Source organism: Quercus robur, chromosome 4, assembly GCF_932294415.1.
Source record: "Quercus robur chromosome 4, dhQueRobu3.1, whole genome shotgun sequence".
Lineage (NCBI taxonomy): Eukaryota > Viridiplantae > Streptophyta > Magnoliopsida > Fagales > Fagaceae > Quercus > Quercus robur.
The window spans coordinates 18,571,704-18,596,994 of record NC_065537.1 but is presented as its reverse complement, the minus strand read 5'-3'; the positions used below and the strand labels follow the sequence as shown (position 1 = coordinate 18,596,994).

At 34.3% G+C, this 25,291-nt stretch overlaps 1 protein-coding gene across 1 annotated transcript; it reads right to left on the bottom strand.

The window, feature by feature from the left end:
* On the bottom strand, positions 1-15,739 carry LOC126720757 (uncharacterized). The gene is made up of 11 exons (XM_050423555.1): positions 15,411-15,739; positions 14,249-14,437; positions 14,033-14,086; positions 10,504-10,614; positions 8,631-8,693; positions 8,221-8,475; positions 7,009-7,155; positions 6,895-6,922; positions 4,072-4,142; positions 2,331-2,390; positions 1-464 (listed from the first exon to the last, which is right to left on the bottom strand). Exons 1-11 carry the CDS (start codon positions 15,627-15,629, stop codon positions 396-398), a joined length of 1,266 nt encoding a protein of 421 aa, XP_050279512.1. The 5' UTR covers positions 15,630-15,739; the 3' UTR covers positions 1-395.
* Positions 15,740-25,291: the final 9,552 nt, after the last annotated feature.

Here is a 25,291-nt window from a genome sequence, read left to right as displayed (position 1 = left end):
TTCTCACAAACAGAAGAAAGAGGTTCGAATTTATTCTCACAGAAGAAATTATTGTAATAGAAACTAATTATGCCCCTCAAGGTTGATAAAAACCAAAGATACACTGACTTCACTTTGATTTTCCTTTTTCTAGTTTCCTTTTCTTTTTCTCTAATATGTTCAATTTCCTAATTGCGTAACCTTGAAATAAAATCAACTCAAATATTTACTCTACAAGAACTACTATCGAGTTTCTTGCATACAAGTGAAAGAATAATCCACCATATTGGTCAGCACTTTGATCATTGTATGAATTCTCGGGCCACCAAAATTTTTAATGAACCATAACCTGGATCACTGGCCAGCTTGTTGGGTTGAGGAATAACCAAATAATTTCAGCCACAATAATACAGTCGTTATACATTGAAACGAAACAGCATTACATCTCCTTCTTGTACAATGTAATCTTTACCCTCAGATCGCAACTGCAATATCAAAATAACACAGCTAATCAGTATGGTATTGGAGAGTTCTTTTTTTCTATCTTCTAATGTGTGTGTGTGCATGCCATGTTCTACAAATTGCAAAGCCCTTGTTACCGGTAACCCTCACATACTCACCGTACATACATACCATATGTCATGCATGTTTCAATCAATGAATTTTTTTTTTTTTTTAATGTTGGTAGGTATAAAGTCATCTTTTTATTATAAAATGTTCGAGGAAGATCTCTGAATTGGAAGGCTGAAGGAACAGATTTCTATCTCCAATCACCTGGAAATTGGAGACAGTGATGAGTACGAGAGGAACAATAACCCAGCAGTGAAAACAACAAGAAATCATTGAAGCTCTCTATTTTTGGTCCAAAGGCTGGTCTCATCCACAACAACCATCCCCTCCCCCACCAAAAAAAGAGAGCTTTGGCAACTAGGGTGAAGACAAGACTCAATCCTGACTCTTTGATACAACAACAGAAAAACTAGAGGCTTTAGCAACCAGGCAAGCCGGCACCTTCTAAATTATTGAAGTTTTACAACGGCAACTTTAATGCCAAGAAGAGAGAAAAGGAAAGAGAAATATTTAAATATAAATAATCAACAAAATCTACAGAAGACTAAAGTCTCAATGCAGCCTTCCACACAAGCATCTTCAAGTCAGAAAAATTTGTTTTCTGACTTTCAAGTTCTGAACATAATCCTTGGGTTTCTGTTTTAACAATAACTTCTATTCCATCTACTAATGCACACATCTAGTACCAACAATGGGTCAATAAGTGAGGAGACAAAATTGTTTATTCAGTTGGTGCATAGAAGTAGCAATAACAATTCCGAAGAAATCATCCACTGCCCCCCGATATAAAAGTGTTGGGCCATGTGGAACCTAATTTATGTTTGATCCGGATTATAACCCGATCTGATAAAAAAGTATTACGATTTTTAATGGGAGATTTTCTGAGGCTTAGTCCATAGAATGGGAACCTGGGCTTATAGGCCCAAGCCAGAAACTTTTTGGCCCATTTTTAGCCCATTGTGAATCTATTGTATATACCGTTTTTTCAAATTAGGGTTTGGGGTGTTGAGTTGGAGAAAATTGTAATGCCACATTTTATATAATTTCCCTAAAAATAGTGAAACCACTGCAACTCCGTGGACGTAGGCAAATTGCCGAACCACTTAATTTCTTGTGTCAAGTTTGATTGCCTTTTGTGTGAGTAATTTTTTCTTTCTATTTTTTTCATCTCATAGATCTGGGAATTCGTGTACATTCCCAACACATTTAACAACTATAGGGGTCATAGATCTTTCATAATATTAACATGACTACTGGATTCATTACAAAATTCACTTTTCCTCCTAGGTAGATTACTTGTTGAACACACTGGAATTCACAACTAGTCCAAACATATGAAAATATCAACACAAAATGTTTTCACAAACTTGTCTAATTTCTAACTTTTCCCAGATATGGAAATTCTGTAATATTTTCCTAGGCAGATATATATAAACTTGATCAAACAGAAGATATATCTCTCCCCCAAGTATAGCTCTCAGCCAAAAACTATTGATCCTTGGATGATCTCATTCTCACATGTTAGCATGTGATTTTGTACAGTACTGAAGCTAATGCAGTTTCATGTGTCTTTTAATTCTATTCATTAGCTAGTAATTCATTTTGAATTGTGAATCAACAGACTCCAAATAAAACCCATCATTTACAGATGATATCCAATTTATGCAATACTAAACACGATGAGTATCAGAACCTCAGAAAGAAGTTTTCTTTTTGTCTTGTCTTATGAATTTATTAACCAACAAAAAAGGTAAATGTTCATATTAAAGCAACCAACTCACAAGTCCTTTCTCCCTTGCAGCAGCAAGTGAACCAGCAGCAACAAAATCATCATAAGCCACCTGATAAATCAGTCAGGTCATCATTACACATATTACCAGATATTGGGCAAAAATAATATGCCAGGAAAGGATGATAGTTTTTGACCCTAGAACATTTGCAGATACTTCAATAAACAATTGAAATATTCCATTTGCCCATGGATAAGCAGTCAAATTCTAGAGTGCCTACTGGTTAACTGAGAAAAAATTGATATATTATTATTATTTTTTTTATCATAGCTATTGTAAGAAAAATAAGAAAGAAATATATGTGCAGTTTGCAACACACTTTTAGTAGATCTATAATATGAAGATGTAGTAATCAAATATTGCTCAGTTAAAGTGAATAGCTTTAGTATTAATCTGAAAGAGTAAGATTTCTTTCCATTCAAACTACAGTACCTCCATAGACATAGCTGTGTATAATTTCATTTCATGAAGATATTTTTGTGGAATGGGACAACTTTCCTACTAAAGACATGATAGAACATTGTGTTTACCCAATGTCTGTACTAGCACTCTTCTAGGTAATAACAATGCAAGTCTGTGTGGGTGGCAGTGGCATAGCACTTTGTACAATTTTCTATATGAACTTGTTTCTAGTTTTTTTTGGATACATAATGATCTTGTTACCAGTTTTGTACCTCTTGTACATGTCGAAGAAAAAATATCAACAAAAACATAACGCAATAGTTTCCAGTCAAACAAACTTGTTTGTATCACAAATGAGAGTGACAGGCTAAAAACACTATAGCGCAGCCATGAAACAAAAGCTATGGACATCAAGTCTGACAGAAAAATCCAATGCATGATCTTTAAATCAGCATAAAAACATAAGGAAAATAATGATCTTTGAGGTTGGTGTAAGTTACAAGGTTAAGATTCTATAATAAGTGAGAAAAGGCTAAGCTTTTGCTTGAATTTGGGGCTGGACTGTTTGTGAGAGGCTACATCACAGCAAGAATAGAATAACTTTTTCTCTTCTTTTAGAAAGAACTGAAAATCACACTAGGTAGGGTCTTGGCATCACACCACATTAAAGCACTACAAGGAACCAAAAGAACTGCTCATTCTGTCAATTACAAGAATACATCATATGTAAAGAAAATGACCTTAGGCAAGCAAGCAAGAGCTAAGACTTGGACCAGTCAAGAGCCACTGAATTTGGCCAAAACTAGTAACCACACCCCTTAAATGAAAGCCAAACACCGGCTACCTAGCTGCTGGGTCAAATTGAAAAGACTAAAGTGTTTATAATCCTGCAGTTATTACCTTACTCTAAAGTCTCTTGATTTTTATAAAGTAGAGAAATCCATCCCTGAAATCATACTAATGGTCAATAAAGTTTAATTCTCTCTTCTTTTCATGGTCCTCTGCAATCTGAATCACTATATACCTAAAGTTCTGCAGCTGATTGTATTTGACTCAGAAGATAAGTTCCATGTCACTAAAACAAAAAAGATATGATATTTCTAGAATCAAGATTCTGTGGCCACTAAATTTCCCCTTGGAAAATTACTGAAATTTAAGTGTTAAATTTTTAAGAGAGATGCCAAAGAATTTTCATGCTTGTTTAAGTTGACCATATATTATTATTTCATACAATTCTTTTTTTTTTTTAACCAAAAAAAAAAAAAAAAAAAGCAACAAACTGAAACATATTTAAACATAGGTAGTTAAAACTTCTACTTCTGATACTTACAGTCTCAGCTCGAATGAAACCTTTCTCAAAGTCTGAGTGGATAACTCCAGCAGCTTGAGGTGCAGTCATTCCTAAATAAATAAAGAACGAAAATCAGACGACAATCTGACCACGACAGCAAAGATATGAATAAAGAGTTCAATATACATTGTTTAAGCCATCTCCAGTTTATCCAATCGCAACATAGGACTTTGGTGTAGAGACACTTTTCTTAAGGATGCATAACCTGAATTTTATAACATAGCAAGGGATAGAGATGCAAAGGTGCCAGATTATTTAGAATGGACAAATGGTGGCATTCATTTAAACCCACTTTTACTCTGATCTTGACATCATTGGAAGCTTGAGTCTATGGTTTGGATTTTATAGGATCTATACATTGTTTGTATTAACTCAATGGAAGAGGATAAGATGATTTGGCTTCCATAAACAAGCTGGGGTTTTCAAGTCAAAACTTATTATAAAGCTTTGAATTTGAAAGACCGCTGGGGGGGGGTGTGCAAAAAATCGTTTCCTTGGAGAAGCATATGGAGAACTAAAGCTTCACCAAGAGTGGCTTTTCTCATATGAACAGTGGCAATTGAAAGACTCTTACAAGAGATAGTGATCATGAACTGGTTTTGATTGGATGCATACTCTAGCCAGCATCCCACCTATGTCTTTCGTCAATTTTATTGACTTTCTTGCGTTGCAATCTGTTTTCTTTGGAAAGGGCTTTGACTCATCCTTTGTGTTATTCCCTTTTATTTTTCTAATAAAACCTGAAGTTATATTTAAAATAAATAAATAAATAAATAAATAAAATAAAATAAAAAGAGTATGTGCAAGGCAGATGGGGATTTCAATGGATCATTTACTTTTACAATGTACCATTGCTCGTGAACGGTGGGACTTAGAGTTCTGTTTGTTTGGGATTAAAAGGGTGACGCTGAGAATGATGATTAGGCTTTTGGAGTGTTGGAAAGGAAGGTTGGGTAAACAAGAAGGAATTGAAATTTTGACAGTCATTCCTATATGTTTGATGTATCATATTTGGAGAGAAGGTACAGCGTATTGTGATATCCCGGATTGTGTGGATTTGAACTATGAAGGCATTGTGTGGGCTTGTGCTAAGTCCCACATCAAAAAGGTACTTGGTCAATTTGGACTATATAAGCAATTTTTTTTTATAAGTAATAAACTTTATTGATATAAAAAAATAAAAATAAAAAATAAAAATAAATAAAAAATGACACCCTAGTACACAGGGAGTGTACGGGGTCAACAATCAAGAATAAAAATTACAAGAATCAAGAAAAATGAGAAGAGAAGAGAATGATTGGTTTTGCAAAACAGACAGCCAATCCAATAAAGTTCTAAAGAAAAAAAGCTTAAGGTTGGGTATGGATCTCTCAATATCTTCAAAACATCTACTATTTCTCTCCTTCCAAAGACACCACATTAAGCAATGGGGAATGATTCTCCATATATTCCCATTTCGATGACAACCAAACCGGCCTAGCCAGCAAGCTAGAAGTCTGATAACTGATTGTGGCATAACCCAACTTACTCCAAATAGACCAAAACCATAGACCACAAATCCCTAAGAACCAGACAATGAAGAAAAAGATGGTCAACTGATTCACCATTACACTTACTCATATAACACCAATCCAATATCCAAATCTTCCTTTTTCTCAAATTGTCAACTGTCAAGCATTTTCCCAAAGCAGCAGTCCAGACAAAGAAAGCTACTCTAGCAGGGATCTTCTGTTGCCAAATGCTTTTCCATGGCCAACAACTATCAATAGCACCCACTAGAAGACTATAATAATCTTTAACCTTAAATCCCTTACTTCTATTTGTTTTCCAACACATTTTGTCCTCCCCAAACCCCCTTACTAATGAGCCATATATAGTAACCATGAAGCTTGACACAGCCTCCAAATCCTGAACATGACAATCCCTAAAGAAGCTTCCATCCCAAAAAAGGACCCCATTAGTGAACTTCAAAAGCTCAGCCACACTTGCCTTCTTATTTCTACAAAATCGAAACAAATCTAGATAACTGACAGCTAGTGGTGATTCCCCACACCAATGGTCATGCCAAAATGTAACTAATACTTTTGGAGTATATTGTGAATATGGCTAGTTTTTTCCTTAGATCATGAAAAACACGTTTGAGAGAAGATAAAAAAAAAAAAGGTAAAGAGATTGAAGCATCTAGTCCTAAGGCCTCTCCATGAGTGGACTAAGGCCTCTCCACAAGTTTTCTTGATTTCTAGACATGCTGAACTTTAGAAATTACCTTTTTTTTCCCGTACTTTATACATTTGGTTTAGGGAAAAACTTAGGTATAGTACTACATTACATTAGGTTCTCCAATTAAATTCAAATACTTGGTTGCATTATCCAATAAAACACAAACAATGTTATCATTTTCAAGGACAATTAAATTCAATACAAATATATGGTTGAATTTAATTAGGGAACCTAATGCATTGCACCTTAAGGTATTGTATCTAAGTTTTACTCTCTGGTCTATACTCTTGCATGCATCTTGTGTACTATGGTAGCACCCTTTTGCATTTTATTAATGAAAATCATTATTACTTATCCAAAAATATAGGATGTCTCCCATATGAAGAAAGAAAGCCACCAAAAGGGAAAAAAAATCTCTGAGAGAACTATTGGTCATAGTAATTCTCTTTTGATAAGTTCTCTTTCATATCTGACCAATTCTTGAGACAAATGTTCGTGCTTGTTTGGAGTAATTCAAGGGCCACTAAAAGGAATTTATCATCATTGTACAACATTTTGACATCCAGCAGAACAAAAGCTAACCTGAAAGTATGGTCCATGCTTTTGTTTCCTGCACAAAACAATTATTAAAAAAGAAATTTTTAATATATAAAATGAATAACATTCAAAAAACTCTTCCCAAACTTATCTTCGTACCTTCTCGCCAGAAGTGAAGTATGTACGCATCCCTAAAAGGCTATAAGTTGCCCTAATTAGGTTTCCAAGACCACTTTCACTGACACCAAGAGATTTTAAATACTCTATCCTTTCTTCATATGGAAGTTCAGTAAGCTCTGACTCAACCTGCAAGTAAAAAAGTCATTAGTTTACTTGCCTGATGTCATAGTTAAGATAAGGAAGACCAAGATCAGCACAGGGTTTATCAAAACAATTAAAAAGACAAACATTTTATCTCACACTCCTTTTGTTGGTAGTAAAATGTTTTCCGAAAAAACATCTTTCTCATTTCAGGTGTTTGTTTTATTGTAAAATCTGCATTTTCAGGTGTCTGTTTTATTGCAAAATCTGCTCAAATCTGAAAATGATTTCCATTGACAGGAAAGTCCTTTGTAAAAATTTGTAGAATATTTTACCAAAATTTTTCCACTAAAATATTTTCCAAATTATTGAGCTTGCACACACCCCCCACCCCAACCCTGGCTGTCTTGCAACAAAATCCACCCCCCGCCCCCAACCTTCTCTCTTTCCAATCTGAACGAGCTGAGTCCCTGCCACATGGAGAGGAAGCCATCGGTGGCTGCACTGGCCATGATCAAGTTCCATGGGTCAGCCACAATCGAGAGCCCGCCCCACATGGTGAAGCTTCCTTCGATCTGCCACCCACTGAGAACACAAACGCACCGCCAATCAATCAATCTACCGCCCATCACAATGCAAACGCCCAAGCTGATCTAGGTTAGTGCCAACACCAATGTTGATCTTGATTTTTCATGCTTCCCGATTTGGGTTCACAACAGATCTTTTTTTGGCTTCCCCATTTTTTGAGTGGTTGATGAGATGGATTTGGTCACGTATGTGTCAATTTGGTGGTTTGTGCTTAGATTTGGTGGGTTGTGAGATCACAGAAAAGTTTTTTATTTTACAACAAAACAAACACCAAAAATGATTTTCAAAGCATTTTCAAGAACACCCCCAAACACCAAAAACAAAAATGTTTTCAGTTGAAAACATTTTACATTTGAAATTTTTTTTAATACAAAACAAATGAAACATTAGCAGAAGATGCATTCAATCCCCATACCCTAGCTCATGCATGCACAAGCCCACCCACATGCTCAGATGCCCAAGCTGAGAGAACTATTACAAGTTAAAATTGTAAAGGTTTCTGTTCAGAAGTAGCCAACAGACCTGTGCTGAGATTGACACCAGTCCAGATTGTAATTCTGATGCAACATTCATCACTTCTTTGACATGAGGATTATTTTCAGGCTCAGCTAGCTCAGTCTCAGCAACATTGGCAACATAGATGATTGGTTTCATTGTTAACAAGCAAAGATGCTTTATAGCATCCTTTTCAAACTCTGTCAAAGTTACTGATCGTGCTGGTTTTCCATCCATAAGTGCCTGCTGAATCTTTTCCAAGGCAGACTTCTCTGCTTCTTCCTAGGAAAAAAAAATTGAAACACTTTAGGTTAACATATTTCAAAATACAGAAGGCGAGAAAGGAAAAGAATTTGGTGGGGGTTAGGAAAGGTTGAAAATGATAACAAGCTACTAATACTTGTATTTTAACTTGGAAGAATGGAAGATCATCTTACCTTTACTTTAGATTGTGAATCCTTCGCCTTGCCTTTCTTGAGTTTCTCCATTCTTTTCTCAATCTGCACTTCTTGTAAAGGATACAATTTAGTTCTATCAGTTCACCTCACCCTTCTGAGCTATTAACATATGATTAATGACAACTAAGAGCCCATAAAGATGATCAGAACAAGGAATGTCTGTTCACTAAATAAAAGAAAAAACTTTCAAGCAATGTTCTTGAAGGCAAAAGGCAATTGAGGGATTAATACCCCATCTAAGTATACAAACCCTGGAGTTGTTGCACCAAGCAATGCATCAGAAAATGAAACGTTTGATATCAGAAAACAGTTATGTGGTAATAGGAAAACTATTAGAAACAATGTTCAATCCATTAAAATGAACTGACTTAAACTATTAGTTATCTGAACAAAAATTTCTCTGACAATTTCATCTATGAACTGCAACCAAGTAAAGAAGATTTATGGGATGGGCACTGACATAAAAGGCTTTATTAGTACTTTTAGTGAAAAGTTGTAACATATGCCTGCTGTGTTTAATTCAAACTAAGGTTAACCAGGTAAATATTAATAGTGAAGGAAAGTATTATTCCAAGTTGGGAAATGGCTGACAATTATGTGTGGAGTGACTTGGGGAGGATTTGGGTTTGTTGGAAAGGAGCTAATAATTAGAAAATTGAAAAAATGAGTGTCTGATCAGGAAGAAGTTATGAAGGGAGGTTTACACATAGGAAGAAGTTATGATTGGATATCATTACCTTCAAGTGACAAGTTGGAACTATGCCGTGGGTTCTTACCAGGGATTTTTATAGTATTAGAGATCCTAGTGAAAAAATAGGTCATAACTATAACTGTTAAGATGAAGACTTCAAAAAGTGTCTTTGTAAGGCTGACTAACAGGCTATCTTTTTATTGGTAGCTTGTTCACTTGGAATAACAAGAGGGAGGCCGATGACATGGCGGCTAAAAAGTTGGATAGGGTGTATCAGATCATCCCCAATGCTTATAACTTTTGAAGCTGCTGCTCTCTCAGGCTCTCTCTCTCTCTCTGTGTTGTCAGTTAGTGTTAGCTATAAACTGGGTTTTGTACTGAGGACTTCAATACCACTATGATGAGGCTTTACCTAGGATGGCACAATATAACAAGAAGACGCATCACTAGGATCCATACAAGATTACGAGAGATCCATACATGCAGGGAGTTTTAAAAAAGGGGGGCCATTAGGAATAAAAGCATCATCGTTCAACACCTATTAAAAAGGGGGAACCAATGTGGAAGTACAAATGCTGCTTAATTTTACCTTAATGTAACGGTAAAATAGACCAAGCCAAGTTGCCTGAACTGTAGGTGCATTTTATAAACAAGTGTTTGGCCTTCCCAAAAGAGGCAATAAGAAAATAAGTTTAACAATTCCTATATAATTATAGGTCTTTGTGACAGCTATCTTTTTTTCCATAATCTACAAGCTTTGGACAGCTAGTAAGAAATGTCAAAACAAAGGCAGGACCACTTATAAGCTGCAATTAGTTCAAGTTCCACAAATATTGAGGAATCTTGGAGATCTCCTGCATGAAATGAAAACCGTATGACCATAACAGTAAAATCATGCAAACGAATAATATTTCTAAGGGGGAAAAAGGAAGAAGAAACCAAAAAAACATGATGTGTAAAACAAGGAAGCATATCATTTAACCAAACTGTGTATATACATTGTAGCTGGTACCAGTCAAATCATAGTAATACCAGGAAACAAGAAATTGAGATCAAATTCAACATGATACTGTCCACAAAATGATTTTAGTAAGTTTGATGAGATAGCTCCTGATTTTACGTCAAAGAGGCACATGTAGAACAAGCTATAATTAGCAATACCTGGTCCAAATCTGAGAAAACAAGCTCTAAGTTTATAACTTCGATATCAGATTTTGGATTGACTTTCCCATTCACATGAACAATGTCATTATCCTCAAAACAGCGTACAACCTGAAAGAATAATCATTAGGCCATTTATAACATAAAACAGATATGTAGTAACAAAAAGCACCATCTTAATAAATTAAATTACAAGTGTACTAATAGCACCACCTTACCCTTAACAAAGTTGGGATATTCTCAAAACATTGCTTGCACCGATTTCTAACATGAAAATTTTCGATGAGTAAAAATAATTGACTAATAGTTAACAACAAGATAAAAGAGTGACACCCTAGTCCACTGAAAAATAGAATATCCATCCTAGGGCTGTTCATGGATCCACCCAACCTGACAAAACTGATCGATTTGACCCATCCCAATAAGGCGCAGTCAGTTTTATCTATTACTTTGGCCAGAAGTGGGTCAGGAACTGTCAAATCCAATCTATATCGGTCAAATATAGAGTCTAGGCATCTGTCACCTGATAACCTGACCCAACTGCATCCCCTAGCTTCCACCATGCCTTGCAATTTCAATCTGACATTTAACTTTGCAACCACAGCCCCAAATCTTGTCTCTCCTCACCACTATTGTTGCTTGCTCCAGCCAAATCTACTACCTCCACCTAGACCTCATCTCTCCTCACCACCTTTGTCCCTCAATCTAGATATACATCATTCCATCTCATTTCCCTCAAGTTCACACAGGTAAGGGTTTCTACTTTCTTTCCTTTTTTTTTTTTTTTTATTGATAAGTTACACACGCATCTAGTGGGTCTTGAACCCACGACCTCACACTTCACCTAGCACTTGCAAGGGGAGGAAGTGTCAATTGAGCTAGAGCTCATTGGCATGAGGGTTCCTAATTTCTACATAGAAAATTTTGGGGGTTTTTTCTGTTTAGTTGTGATTTGTTGGTAGTCTTGCAGGTTTTGGTTCTGGTGAGGCAGAGCTAGGTTGTGGTGTTAAGCTGACTACTGAGTTGTGTGGGTGTTTTAGTTAGGCATAATTGGTGCTAGTGGTGGTTTCGAATGACCCATATGTAGAGAATTGAAGCAACACTGGCAGTGTATTTGGATTTTGCCTATTTCAAATTACAATAGTGAGTTGGTGTTTGATTGGGCCTATTAGCTTATGTGGGTAAAGGGTTGTTGAGGAAATTAAAGAATTTTTAGGGATTTTGGATTGAAAGATTGTGATTAGGAGGATTGATGGGTTGTTTTGTTCAAAATTATAGTTTTTTCAGGTTTTAATTTTGATTTGGAAGGTTTTACATGTGTAAAACAAACCAGCCCAATACCTAATTGGCACAACCAACCAGACCACACTGACCGTTTGACCCAAGCTGATAACATCAACCTGTAGGCACAGTGCCTTAAATGGAGTGGCTTAGAAAATGTCTCATCAATGAGGTCAGTGCAGTGCAAAAAAAAAAAAAAAGGCAAAAAGCCAATCACACTGCACCAATTACAACTATACTCATGCCTATGTAGTCAAAACCAAGTTCAAACCAATTGTCTTTTTCCCACTACGCAGAAAGTTTCATCGGCACCGGCCTTTACCTCCAAGTATCAACACCCATTTGTATCATATGACATCTAAGTAGCAAAAGATTTTGAGAAACGTTCTTCTAAGATATGTCACAAGCTTCAAATTGATTAGACAAGTCCAAAGCCAGGCATTTTATTTTTCTCTTTTTTTCCCCCTTTCTTGATGCAATATGCCAGGCTCTTCATGTCTCTTTTTCTTTCTTGCAGAAGCAAATAATCTTGTGTTTTTCCTCTTTGAAAATCCATTCTAAAGATAGAAAGGCCATTCCATCCCAACATCAGTCCCATCCCCCTCTGGCCCCCTCTTTCCTCCTTCTTTAACAGTCATACCAAAGCCTCCTAGGAATTTTCCGGGACAACATCATTAATGTCTTATTTTAAAATCTAGAAGTAGGATAAATTTACATTGCTGGATTCATCACCCACTTGACATTGTGCGGACACCAAATTAATGTTGATTGATTCCATTGGTCCTAATTATGAGATTTGAAATTTATTTTATTTTGAGGGTTTTTAAAGGATTCAGTTGTTACCTTAATTAGGTTTGATTTCCCTTCCTTATTCAATGAAATTTGGGACCCTGTTCAAAGGCCCTAGAGGAAACATTATTTCATTATTGAATTTGATGAATAATATGGAATTGATATTTTTTTTCTCTCTATCTTGGTGGTAATTCCAAGCAGCCTTAGGTGGTGAAGCCTAGGGCTGTCATGTTGTTCCCTTTTTCTTTTCTTTTTTTTTTTTTAATTGGCCTACATCACTAAATAGTTGAGGATTTCAACAAAAGGGAGAGAGTTTTTTTTTTTTTTAATAGGTTTTTAAAAAAAAAAAAAACTGCAAAACGACATCCAAATTAATAATTTCCCTCAACTGGAGGAAATATTTTGCAAGTCTAAGTAAAATGGCATATTAACTTAAAAATTCTCCCAAAAAAAAAAAAAAAAAAAAACTTTCTAATGTAAAACCATCAGGAAATAAACACCATTATCGTGTTTTAGTCAAATAAACTAAAACCCATGTCATCATCCGACTCTTCAGCAGGCTCTTCCTTCTTCTCTTCCTCCTTGGCAGCAGCAGCAGCAGAGGCGGCGGCAACAGCAAACTTGATAGGATCCTACAGATATTGGGTTGCATTGGATCATGCCTAAACAGGTGGTGGATTTATTTACTTTTGGAAAGGAAGGTTCGGTAGGCACCATGAACAAACATATAGAATGCCTCCTTTATGCATCAAGTGGTATATTTGGAGAGAACATAATATTTGTAGTTTTGAAGATTGTGGGAAAACAACTTCAGAGAAAAAGCTACTACTATTTGAAGACACTTCATGATTGGATAGCTACTAGCCTACTACTGGCGTTTTTCTTTTTCAAAAGGTGACATGACTCCCGGGAAGGCCAAAATGATTTAACCAAGTCAGCTATCATAGAAGAAAACATCCTTCTACTAACTTTTATGTTTATTTCTGTAAAGATCACAGCCATTTGAACCAAATAGAACTTGCACCCCTCCTTTAAGCACATGATACCTGCTTTAAGCATCACTAAAGATCTTATGGCCCATAGTTTAAGAAAAAAAATTTAAGTATATGACTTCAATAGCAAAGATGACTCGTGGTAGCAGAGCGTAAACACTATCAATATCAACATAAATAACAAATAACAAATAAAAAGTCGAGCAGCTTAGGCAAAAGATTGTCCAAGGTGAAATTATGCTAAAAGAAGATAAAGTTCAGAAAAATTGATGTTATCCTGTATTGTAATTCCAGAACTTTGTTCCTACATCAAATTATTGCAAAAATTGATGTTATGCAACATGACAAATTCGTTAAATAAAAAAATGCTGAGGAAAACAAAGATAACTCTTTTATTATAAGTAGAGGAAAACAAAGATGATAAATCCATAAATGAATATGAATGTGTTATAAAAGGCAAAAACCTGAAGTATGGAGTCCACTTCACGAATGTGTGATAAAAATTTATTACCCAAACCCTGGAATGAGAAATTTTAAAAAGAATGAGTTGATGCATAACAAGCTAATTGCAGTAAAATATAAAAGACAGAAAATGGTCATACCAAAAAAGAAAAAATCAACATAGAATATTGGATGACACCAAAAGCAAACTAGAACTGGTAAAAGACAAAGTATGTCACCTCGCCTTGACTGGCACCCTTGACAAGCCCAGCAATATCCACAAACTCTATGGATGCTGGGACCGCTCGTTTAGATTTGCTAAGATCAGAAAGTACTTGAAGCCGCTGATCTGGAACTGCAACAATCCCTACATTTGGCTCTATTGTGCAAAAAGGGAAATTAGCAGCTTGAGCCTTTCCATTCTCAACCTACACATAAAAAATAACTATATGGTAATATTATGTATTCCTCAAAACACCGATTATGAACATAGATAATACCCAGAACTTCAATATTAATCATCAAGCAACTTGATCAATAAAGTAACAATACAAGAACAAACAAGTAGCTAAAGTGTACAATGTAAAAGCTGGAAGGCCCAACAGTTGTGGAGATTTGTTTTTAGATCTTTTGCGATCTCTTGGGTCTTACCAGAGAGAGTGATTGATCTTTTGTTTGGGTGGAGGAGCTGGATGGGAAAAGATTTGCCTGATATTTGGAAATTGGGCCCGTTATGTCATACATTTGAGGATACGGAGAATACGAGGGATCAGCTCCTAGCCTCATTTGTAGGCACTTTGCTTGATTGGTCTCATGCTTGTGGTTTCACAACTTAGACATTCCATTCTAGTTTTTATAGTCACTATTGTTTTGTACATAATAATTCTTTTGGCTACTTTGTGCGCTTTTTGCACGAAGTAGTCTTTTTTTTTTTCAATAAAACTATTCTTACTTATCAAAAAGAAAGCAAGAAGTCATATAAAGTGACCATAAGAACGACTTCATTAGCTCCGTGCATACGTTAGTTTGTTACAGCAAAACCCCATCAAAACATAACTCTAGTCCTGACATTATAAATTTAGAATGTCGTGAACATTGGTTTGTCTTAGATCTAAGACTACATCAATAAATCAAAATATGCAGAGAAATTTTCTAGCAACAATTTCAAATTACCAAAAATCTTCTTTTTTCTCTTATGGGTTAGCTAATAAGATTTCAAATTATCAAAAATTGTTGAAACCAATTGAGTAAACTGAAACTAACTAGAGCTAACATTTCCATTGCATTTTGTAACATTTCCATTGTCTGTACTAAATTCTTGGACTAAAACCCTGACTCCATCACTGAACACATGCATATATACATGTTGATTGTAGAGAGAGAGAGCGAGAAGGGGCTTACGACGGCGTTGAAGAGAGTGGATTTGCCGACATTGGGGAGGCCAACGATGCCGGCTCTAAGGCTCATGCTTATTTTGGAGGCTGAGGAAGAGAATTGCCGCCGCTGAAGAGAGTGACACCTCTCTGCTAGAAGGAGGAGAGAGTGGTTTCTTGACAGAGATGATGACTTCAATGGATTCACCAGTGCCGGAACAAGGTGAAGGCACGCTGCTCTCGCCATTGTTTTGCTACAGAGAGAGAGAGAGAGAGAGGAGAGAGGTTTATCTATCTATCTATCTCTCTGGAAAAATAGAGGGAAAGGAGGGCCACGCTCTTGGATTTGGGGTTGCAAATTGTCTACGGTTTAAACCCTGCGAAATGACCCTTTTCTACGGTTTAAACCCTGCGATTCCTCCGTATAAGTTTTGAGGTGTCCGGTTTTTGTAAAGTTGTCAAAGTTTGGGGGAGAAATCCTCAATTTTCCACTGAACAATTAACATGATCGCATTTTTTTTTTTAAATTCTAAAAAGTGAATATTATATTTTTTAAGTTCTTAATACACCTGTTAAATTTCATAAATTTCGTTTAAATCTAAGGGTGGCAAATGGGTGGATTTGGGGTGGGTATAATTGGGTTGGGTATATAAAACTCATTTACCCATTAAAACTCATTTAACTAATTGCTTCTAATCCAAATCTAACCCAACCCAATTATTATGGGTAAACCCCAACCCACCCAATTACCCAATTATCAAAATTACCAAAATGCCACTAAAATAAAAATGACCAAAGTACTCTAAAATCTTCAAAAAAAAATGACCAAAATACCCCCAAAATCCAAAAAAATGACCAAAATACCCCCGAAACCTAAAAGATGACCAAAATACCCCTGAAACCTAAAAATTACTAAAACATCCTCGAAACCCAAAAAATAACCAAAATAAACCCGAAACCCAAAAAATTACCAAAATACCCCTGAAACCCAAAAAATTACCAAAATATCCCTGAAACCCAAAAAAATTACCAAAATACCCCCAAAACCCAAAAAATGACCAACATACCCTCGAAACCTAAAATTTACTAAAATACCCCCTGAAACCTAAAAAATGGCCAAAATACCCCCCGAAACCCAAAAAAAGACCAAAATACCCTTGAAACCCAAAAAATAACCAAAATACCCCCGAAACCAAAAATTACCAAAATACCACCAAAACCCAAAAAATGACCAAAATATCCCTAAAACCTAAAAAATTACCAAAATACCCTTAAAACCTAAAAATTACCAAAATAATCACGAAACCTACAAAATGATCAAAGTACCCCCAGAACCCAAAAAATGACCAAAATATCCCTAAAACCTAAAAATTACCAAAATAATCACAAAACGTACAAAATGACCAAATACCCCCAGGAATCCAAAAAATGACCAAAATATCCCTGAAACCTAAAAATTACCAAAATACCTCCAAAATCCATAAAATGACCAAAATACCCCCGAAACAAAAAAATTACTAAAATACCCTCGAAACATAAAAAATGACAAAATACCCCTAAAGCCCAAAAAATGACCAAAATACCCCCGAAACCTAAAAATGACCAAAATACCCCCAAAACCCAAAAAAAATGTCCAAAATACCCTCAAAACCTAAAAAATTACCAAAATAATCTTGAAGCCTAAAAATTAACCAAAATAACTCTGAAACCTAAAAATGACCAAAATACCCTTGAAACCTTAAAAATGGCCAAAATCACTTCAAAGCCTAAAAATTGACCAAAATAACCTAGAAACCAAAAAATGATCAAAATACTCTCAAAACCTAAAAAAGATCGAAATATCCTTGAAACCTAAAAATTAACTAAAATACCCCTTGAAACCTTAAAAATGACCAAAGTACCCCTAAAACCTAAATATGACCAAAATAACCCCTAAACCTTAAAATGACCAAAATATCCTCAAAACCTAAAAAATGACCAAAATACCCCGAAACCTATAAAATGACAAAAATGCCCCTCAAACCTATAATTCGATAAAAATACACCCTAAACCTAAAAAAAATTACCCAAATCCCCCCTAAAACTAAAAAATGACCAAAATACTCCCTAAACATAAAAAATGGCCAAAATACCCCCTAAACCTAAAAATGACTAAGATACCTCGAAAACCTAAAGAATGATTGAAATATTCCCAAAACCTAAAAAGTTATTAAATGACCTCCAAAACCTAGAAAATTACAAAAAATGGCCCTAAAATCTTAAAGTTAACAAAACACCCCTAAAACCTAAAAAATTAGTGACATTCCCTCAAAACCTACAAAATGACTGAAATACTCTTAGAACCTTTAATTTAACGAAAATACCCTTGAAACATCCAAAATACCCCAAACCCCTATTTTGGTAATTTTAGAGGCTTCGGGTGTATTTTGTTCATCTTATAGGATTAGTGGTATGTTGGTCATTTTAGATATTTTGAGGGGTATTTTGGTCGTTTTATACGTTTAGAGGTATTTTGGTCGTTTTAGGGGTTTCAGGGTATTTTTGGTAATTTTAGAGGTTTCAGGTTATTTGTGGCCATTTTAGAGGTTTTGGGTTTATTTGGGTCATTTCAAAGGTTTAGGGGTATTTTCGTCACTTTATAGGTTTGAGGATATTTTGGTCATTTTTTAGGTTTCATGGGTATTCAGGTAATTTTTTAGGTTTAGGGGGTATTTTGGTCATTTTATAGTTTTAGGGGGTATTTTGGTCATTTTTAGGTTTCTAGACTATTTTGATCAATTTTTAGGCTTTGGGGTTATTTTGGCCATTTTTTAGGTTTCAAGGGTATTTTTGTCATTTTTTAGGTTTCGAGGGTATTTTGGTAATTTTTTAGGTTTTGGGGTTATTTTGGTCATTTTTTAGGCTTTGGGGTTATTTTGGCCATTTTTTAGGTTTCAGAGGGATTTTGGTAATTTTTAGGTTTTGGAGGTATTTTGGTCATTTTTTGGATTTCAGGAGTATTTTGGTAATTTTTAGGTTTCGAGGGTATTTTGGTAATTTTTTAGGTTTTGGGGGGTATTTTTGGTAATTTTTAGGTTTTGGGGGGTATTTTGGTCTTTTTTTGGGTTTCGGGGGTATTTTGGTCATTTTATGGGTTTTGGGGTTATTTTGGTCATTTTTAGGTTTTGGGGGTATTTTGGTTGTTTTTTGGGTTTTGGGGTTTTTTGGGTAATTTTTAGGTTTCGAGGGTATTTTAGTCATTTTTTGGGGTTCGAGGGTATTTTGGTCATTTTTTGGGTTTCGATGATATTTTTGGTCATTTTGTAGGTTTTGGGTTGTTTTGGTTTTTTTTTTTTTGAGTACTTTGGTCATTTTTTAGGTTTAAGGGGTATTTTGGTCATTTTTTAGGTTTTAGGGGTATTTTGGTCGTTTTTAGGTTTAAGGGGGTATTTTGGTCCTTTTTTAGGTTTTAGGGGTATTTTGGTCATTTTTAGGTTTAGATGTTATTTTGGTCATTTTTTAGATTAAGGGGGTATTTTGATCATTTTAGTGGTTTTGGTGCATTTTAGAGTTGGGTGATTTGTAAAAATAATAGTTGGATCATAATTGGGTCTAATTGGGTACCCAATTAGAACCTAATAAACATTAATGTTAATTGGGTTTAATTGGGTTAATACCCATTTAACCCAATTAATAATTGGGTGAGTTTGGGTGGGAAAATGGGTTTGGGTTGATTTTGCCGCCCCTATTTAAATCGGATATTATTTACTCTTTGAATCATAAATTTATTTTTTATGCATAATTTAAGACAATAAAAACTTAAAATTTAAACTTTTTTTTTTTTTTTGGATAAGAAATACGTCAATTTTATTGAAGTGAAGACAAATACATAGCGTCATTTAATGTAGAGGACTCAATAAAGGAGGGAGTTTCCTCTAACCAAGTTACATAAGAATCAATTCCTTTAGCAAAACTTGCTAGGAGATGCGTTGGTCTATTACCCTGTCTTTTAACATGTGAAAAATTAAAAGTACTGAATCCATGCATCTTGTGGTGAGTGTTGGCAATGATGTTGACAATTGAAGCGTGGGTGGGAGTGGAGCTCGTGAGTGTAAGTTAGACAGCATGCGAGTCACTTTCGAAGATAGCATCCCTGATTGATAACATAGCTAATTAGCTATTGATCTTTAATATTTTTAAAATTTTGCAAGCATAGAGAATATAATAATAAAATGCAATCTAATGGTGAATTTGTCAAAATTCACATTTAATAAAAAGATATAGGAAAAGTTTAAAGGGTTTTTCTTCAAACTATAAACTTTGTCATATTTATTATATTTTTCACTTTATTATCTATCATTCACAGCTTATCACTACGATAGTTGTGAAATATTTTCTCCATAAGTAGCATAGCATTATTGGGATCACATTAGTTATTACTTAGCATATTGGGCTAAGGTTGAATTTTATAATGTTATTAGCTAGGGAGTTAGGCCATTCTCAATTTAAAGGGTATTTATGCAAGTGAGATTTGTCTTTAGTTTCCTTAGCGTGTTCACAATGCCACTCGTTAAGGTACTCCTACTACTAATAAGAGCATTAAGAGCATTCTCATTAGGTGTGTCAAATGCCAAATATTTGGCATTTGGCACACCAAACACCAAAAAATCCCTCACATGAGATGTTCTATATGTCATAATACTTAGCACATATGAATAGTACTGTTCCATCTTTGGAACGGTATGGACAAATATGCTAAAAAAATAGTTTTTTATTCCTTTTCTCTCTCTTCATTTATGACTTTCTTTCTTCTCTCTCTTTCTTTTTCTTCTTTTTTTCTCCTCCTATCACTTCATCTTCTCACTTATCTTCCTTTTTTTCTTCTTCTTTCTTCTCCAGAACCTCCACCTCTCCCTTTTTCTTTCTTTTTTTCCCCTTTTTTCTTTTTTTTCTGTTACTTTCTTTGCGCCTTCTCTATCTCTTTTTTTTTTCCCTGTCACTCTCCCTCTCTGTCTTTTTTTTTTTTTCTCCACCTAAGCCGTTGCCATTAAGATTGGCTGTCGCCGTTGAGATCTCTCATTCTGATCTCCCTCTGTTTTTTTTTTTTTTTTTTTTTTTTTTTTTTTTTTCGTGGATTCCATGTGATTGTGACTATGGGTGAGTTGGTTCTTTTTCAAGCTCTTTTCTCTCATTTCTCTCTGTATATTGGGTTGTATAAATGAAGTTGATTCATCTCTTCATTTTTTTTTTTGGGATAGTTTTGTGTTGATTTTGGGGATTTTTTTTATAGTAGTATTGGGTGGTGGTGGCGGTTGGTGGATTTTTGTTGGTGGTGGTGGGTTGTACCTATGGGTAGTGATGGCGGGCTGTGCTGTGTATGGTGGTGGGTTTGTTACTAGTTGTGTTTGTGTATGGAGTGGGTTTTTATTTTGTATTTTTTATATTGATGGTTTTTTTTAATGTTATTTTAATATTTTTATATATTATTTTAATGTATAGAATTGAAAAATATAATATGTGATGTAAAGTGAACTGTAAAATGGTGTGTTAAAATAATAAAATAAGTGTTTTGGTGTGTGAAAATATCATATTTATACAACATCTAATGTTAATGCTCTTAGCATCAGATGTGTCAAATGTCAAATATTTGACATTTGACACATCAGACTGTAAAAAACTTCTCACATGAGATGTTTTAAATGCCAAAATTTTTGGCATGGATGAATAGTTTCATTTTGAATTTAGAAGGGTACGGACACAAATGCTAAAAAGAAAAATTAATTTTTTATTCTAGTTATCTCTCTCTCCTCTCACCTACTTTACACTTTTCTCTACCATTTGCTTTGAGAAAATTAGACTCTCTTCCTCTTCCTCTCACTCTCACCTAGCATCTCCTCTCTTCCTCTCTCATGCCTCCACCTCACCAAGCCAACCACCTCCCTACACCACGCCATGCATCCACCTCACTAAGAAAATATCAAATCTCTTTTCTCTCTCACACATTTATATCTCCTCTCTCCTTTCTTATCTCTTTTGCAGGCACCTCTCCTCTCTTGTCCCCCTCTATCTTCGATGGTGGTGGTAGATTGTGGTGGTGCCGATGGTTGCTCGGTTTCTTTTGGTTGTGGGTCTCTTTATCGGTGGTGATTGGTTGTAGATTGGCTTCTCTAGACTATGAATGGTGGTTGCTAGGTTTTTTAGGAATGGATCTTTGTTTGTGGTGGTTGTGGGGTGGATCTTGGTGGCTGGATTGTGGATCGAATTTTTTGGGCTGTGAATGGTGGTTGTTGGGTTTCTTTAGGTGTGAGTCTCCATCGATGGTGGCTGTGGACATGGTTGTCAAAATCGCGATCTGGATCGTAGGATCGCACAATTTTACGATCTCACCTCACTAAAACATTTAGGATCATACTAGGATCGTAAAAATGGTAGAATCATATGCAGGATTGTATGGGATTCTACTGATCCTACCAAAAACATAAATTTTTGGTTTTTTTTTATGGGATAAATTTTTGGTTTTGATGAAGCTTTGAAGGTTTTTATTTTTCATGTTGTGATGGTATGACTTTTTTATTTTTTTATTTTTAAAAATTATGTTAACCTAAGCAAATGTTTTCTAATTTCTAGTTCACTTATAATCAAAATGAAGGAATGCTTCATCATTTCTAATGAAGAATTTGAATTAGCTTTGTTGCCTTTTAAGCTATAATGTCGTTAAATTTGTTTGATCAATATGCTAATTTGTGTTCTAATATTACTAAAATAATTTTTATAATATAATTTTATCAGCTATGCTTGTATTTGTATATTGATTGATTGATTTTTTTTGAGCTTGCTCTTTAATTGTTGTTGAGTGGTATAACTTGAATAGTTGAGTGTGAAATTGTATCTTGATGTCTTTTGCAGTTCTAGTATACAAATATATAATGTCTACATAGATGATGAAATGGATGATGATGATTAGGAATTTAGGACGGTGGTTATTAGAACCTTAGAATGGGAATAATTAAATGTTTACTTCACCTTAATATTCATCTTGCTTTTGAATTTCATATCGTAGTTAGCTAGTTTTCATTTGCTAACTTATTTTGGATTTCGAACTTGGAACTTTGAACTTGGAAAATATTTTCCATATGTTTTGATAAATATTTTGGTATTTGGTTGCTAATTAAACATATATTAAACTTTTTAGAAACATTGGGTCAAAACTTAAATATATTTGTTTCGTTAGTATAGACTTAGCGATGTATGACATGAAAATTACATCATATGATGCAAATCTTAGTTTTTTTTTTATGGATGGATTTATAATTTACGTGATTATTCAACATACAAAGTCATTATAAATGCGTTTTTTGCTTTAAATATGAAAATATATAGGATCTTAGGATTCACGATCCAATCCTACGATCTACGACTCCATCTTCCTTTAACAATCCTATGTAGAATCCCGATTTTGACAACCTTGGTTGTGGATCATGGTGGCTAGGTTGTGGGTGGTGGTTGCTAGGTTCTTCAGGTGGTGGGTCTATTTGTCAGTGGTGGTTGTTGGCTTTTTTGTGTTTTGGTTTGTGGAGAATGTGGTGGTTGTTGGTTGGTGGCCACTACCACTGGGTTGTGTTTTGTATTGAGCTAAGATTGAGTTACTATTATTTTAATGCGTTGAATATATTATTTTAATGTATTGAATTGAAGAATATAAGATATGATGCAAGGTGAACTGTAAAAGGTGTGCTAAAATAATAAATTAACTTTTATATATGTTAAAATGGCATATTTTTGTGATAGTTGATGTGTAAATATTCATTTTGTAACTATCACAATCCTTCATAATCTATATATATAAAACCGAAACCTCTGAAACTCTCACAATTTTCTCCGTCAGCACAATAAATAAAATTATTATTTTATTTATATAAAATTATTTTTGTTCAATAAACCTTAGCAATAATATAACTGGTGAGGCCTAGGCTAATAATTGGAGTTAAGAGAGACAAACATTTAGGACTTTTCTCTTCCTATCTCAAAACCCTAGCAATTATCTTAGCGGCTTAACACTCTCTAATGGTGTTTAGCCTAATTAGTTTTCCTATATACAACGTTCTTCCTCCACAAAACATGACACACTAAAAGATTAACAAAGGGAGACACCACTCATATAAAAGTCACTGTTTGAGCGAGCTCTTTGGCTATTGTGGCAGCAAAGAATCGTGAGACTCAGGTTCCCTTCCTATTCCTTATTTAACTTTTATGCTTTCAATTTGGTTGGGAAGATACTTGAAGCTTTCTATAAAGAATATATTATAAACTACTTCGATTCATAACAAAACATATATTCGATATTTAGTGTGAGAGGTTTAGACTATAGACTTTAGAGAGAAAGTGATCAAGAGTGGGGATTCACGAGCTAATAATTTCTTGGTGATTTTTATTTTGCTTATGAACTTCTCTTTACTTTTTCTTTTTCTTGCCTAAGTTTAGTATGTAATTGTAAATAGTTTGATAAAATATATATATATATATATATATATATAAAAGCTTTACATATATAACATATTGTAGGGATTTACGTTGGTAATGTGTTATCTAAGCTTCAGATGATAGCTATTTCTATTTCTATTACCAGTTTCTATAGGAAAATATAGTATTCTTGAATTTGCAAGCTATATACTTTTCTTTGTATTGTTGTGATTGGTGACATTGGAGTAATAACTATATTTTATATCAATTATATTTACATGACAATCACACTATGTATATATATTTTACTTTCAACCTTGGTTGGCCTACCCAAATTAAGAATTAGGTATATGTCTTTGTGAGATAATAAATTTTTTTGAATTAGCACTCAAATTATTTTTCTTGCAAAATTGACATAAAAGCATTTGATGTGCTAACCTTTTAGCATTATAAATTTTCCGTGCATCGCACGGGTTAGCGACTAATAAAAAATTAAAAATAGAAACTTTTTAGCACTAAGGATAAAATGATAATTTTATATGGGTTAAAATTTCATAAATGACCTTGACCTCAAAATTTACATCACAAGTTGTGATTGTGCAATCAATGATTAATTTGTGATTTTTGTGTGTGCAAAACAATGCTTAGATCATAGGTTTTTAAAAAAAATAAAAAAACAACATAATTATCATAGACTCAAAATCTTACGACATTTTCATAACATTAGTTGTCAACCCACTTTAGTTAAAACTAAAATAATAAAGATCATATTGGAACTCACTACAAATCAAAACAACATTATTATTTATTTTATTTAGCTAGGCTGGGTTAACAACTTGATTAGTTGTGAACATGTTGTAAGATTTTATTATGACTGTATAAGAAATTTAAACAATTAATTACAATTTAATTGAAAGATTAAATTGCATTAGTTTGAACATTAGATAATTTCAAGTGGATAATGCCAAAATTTTAATTATTTTAAGAGAATAGTAATAGTGATACTGTCGAATAATGTACTTAATTAATAAATAAAAGTTTTGGTTGTGGAATAACATAATCAATAAATAGTTCCAAACGGCTAAAAGCTCTAAATTATCCCTAAAAAATAATTTTATATTTGTTTATTTAATTTTTTTATTATCTAAGAAGCTCACAAAATAGTTAAATGACATCATTTTAGCATGCTAACAATACAATTTGATAGATTTAAACAAGTGGATTACATTGAATAACAATAAAGTTGGATGACTAAAATGATTAAATTGAAACTTACAAGGCAAAATTTAATTTTGGGCCAATATAAAGGATTTTTTCTTTTTTTGAGAAAAAAATAATTGCTTCCATATTATTCAAATAATTGGTAAATCAGCGGACGCATTAGAAATTAAATTGGGTGAAATAGAAGCCTTGCTTTCTAGGCTAAGGCGTTAGGGTCGTCAATGGGCCGGGTCGGGTCGGGCCAGCCCA

What these genes read in the sequence shown, in the direction of transcription:
- LOC126720757 (XM_050423555.1), bottom strand. Translation starts at nt 15,629, where the DNA reads ATGGCGAGAGCAGCGTGCCTTCACCTTGTTCCGGCACTGGTGAATCCA. An exon ending in TGGTGTCAATCTCAGCACAG is followed by an intron (nt 7,156 to 8,220) that starts GTCTGTTGGCTA and finishes TTTTACTTGCAG; the next exon opens with GTTGAGTCAGAGCTTACTGA. An exon ending in ACTTCACTTCTGGCGAGAAG is followed by an intron (nt 6,923 to 7,008) that starts GTACGAAGATAA and finishes TGTTTTGTGCAG; the next exon opens with GAAACAAAAGCATGGACCAT.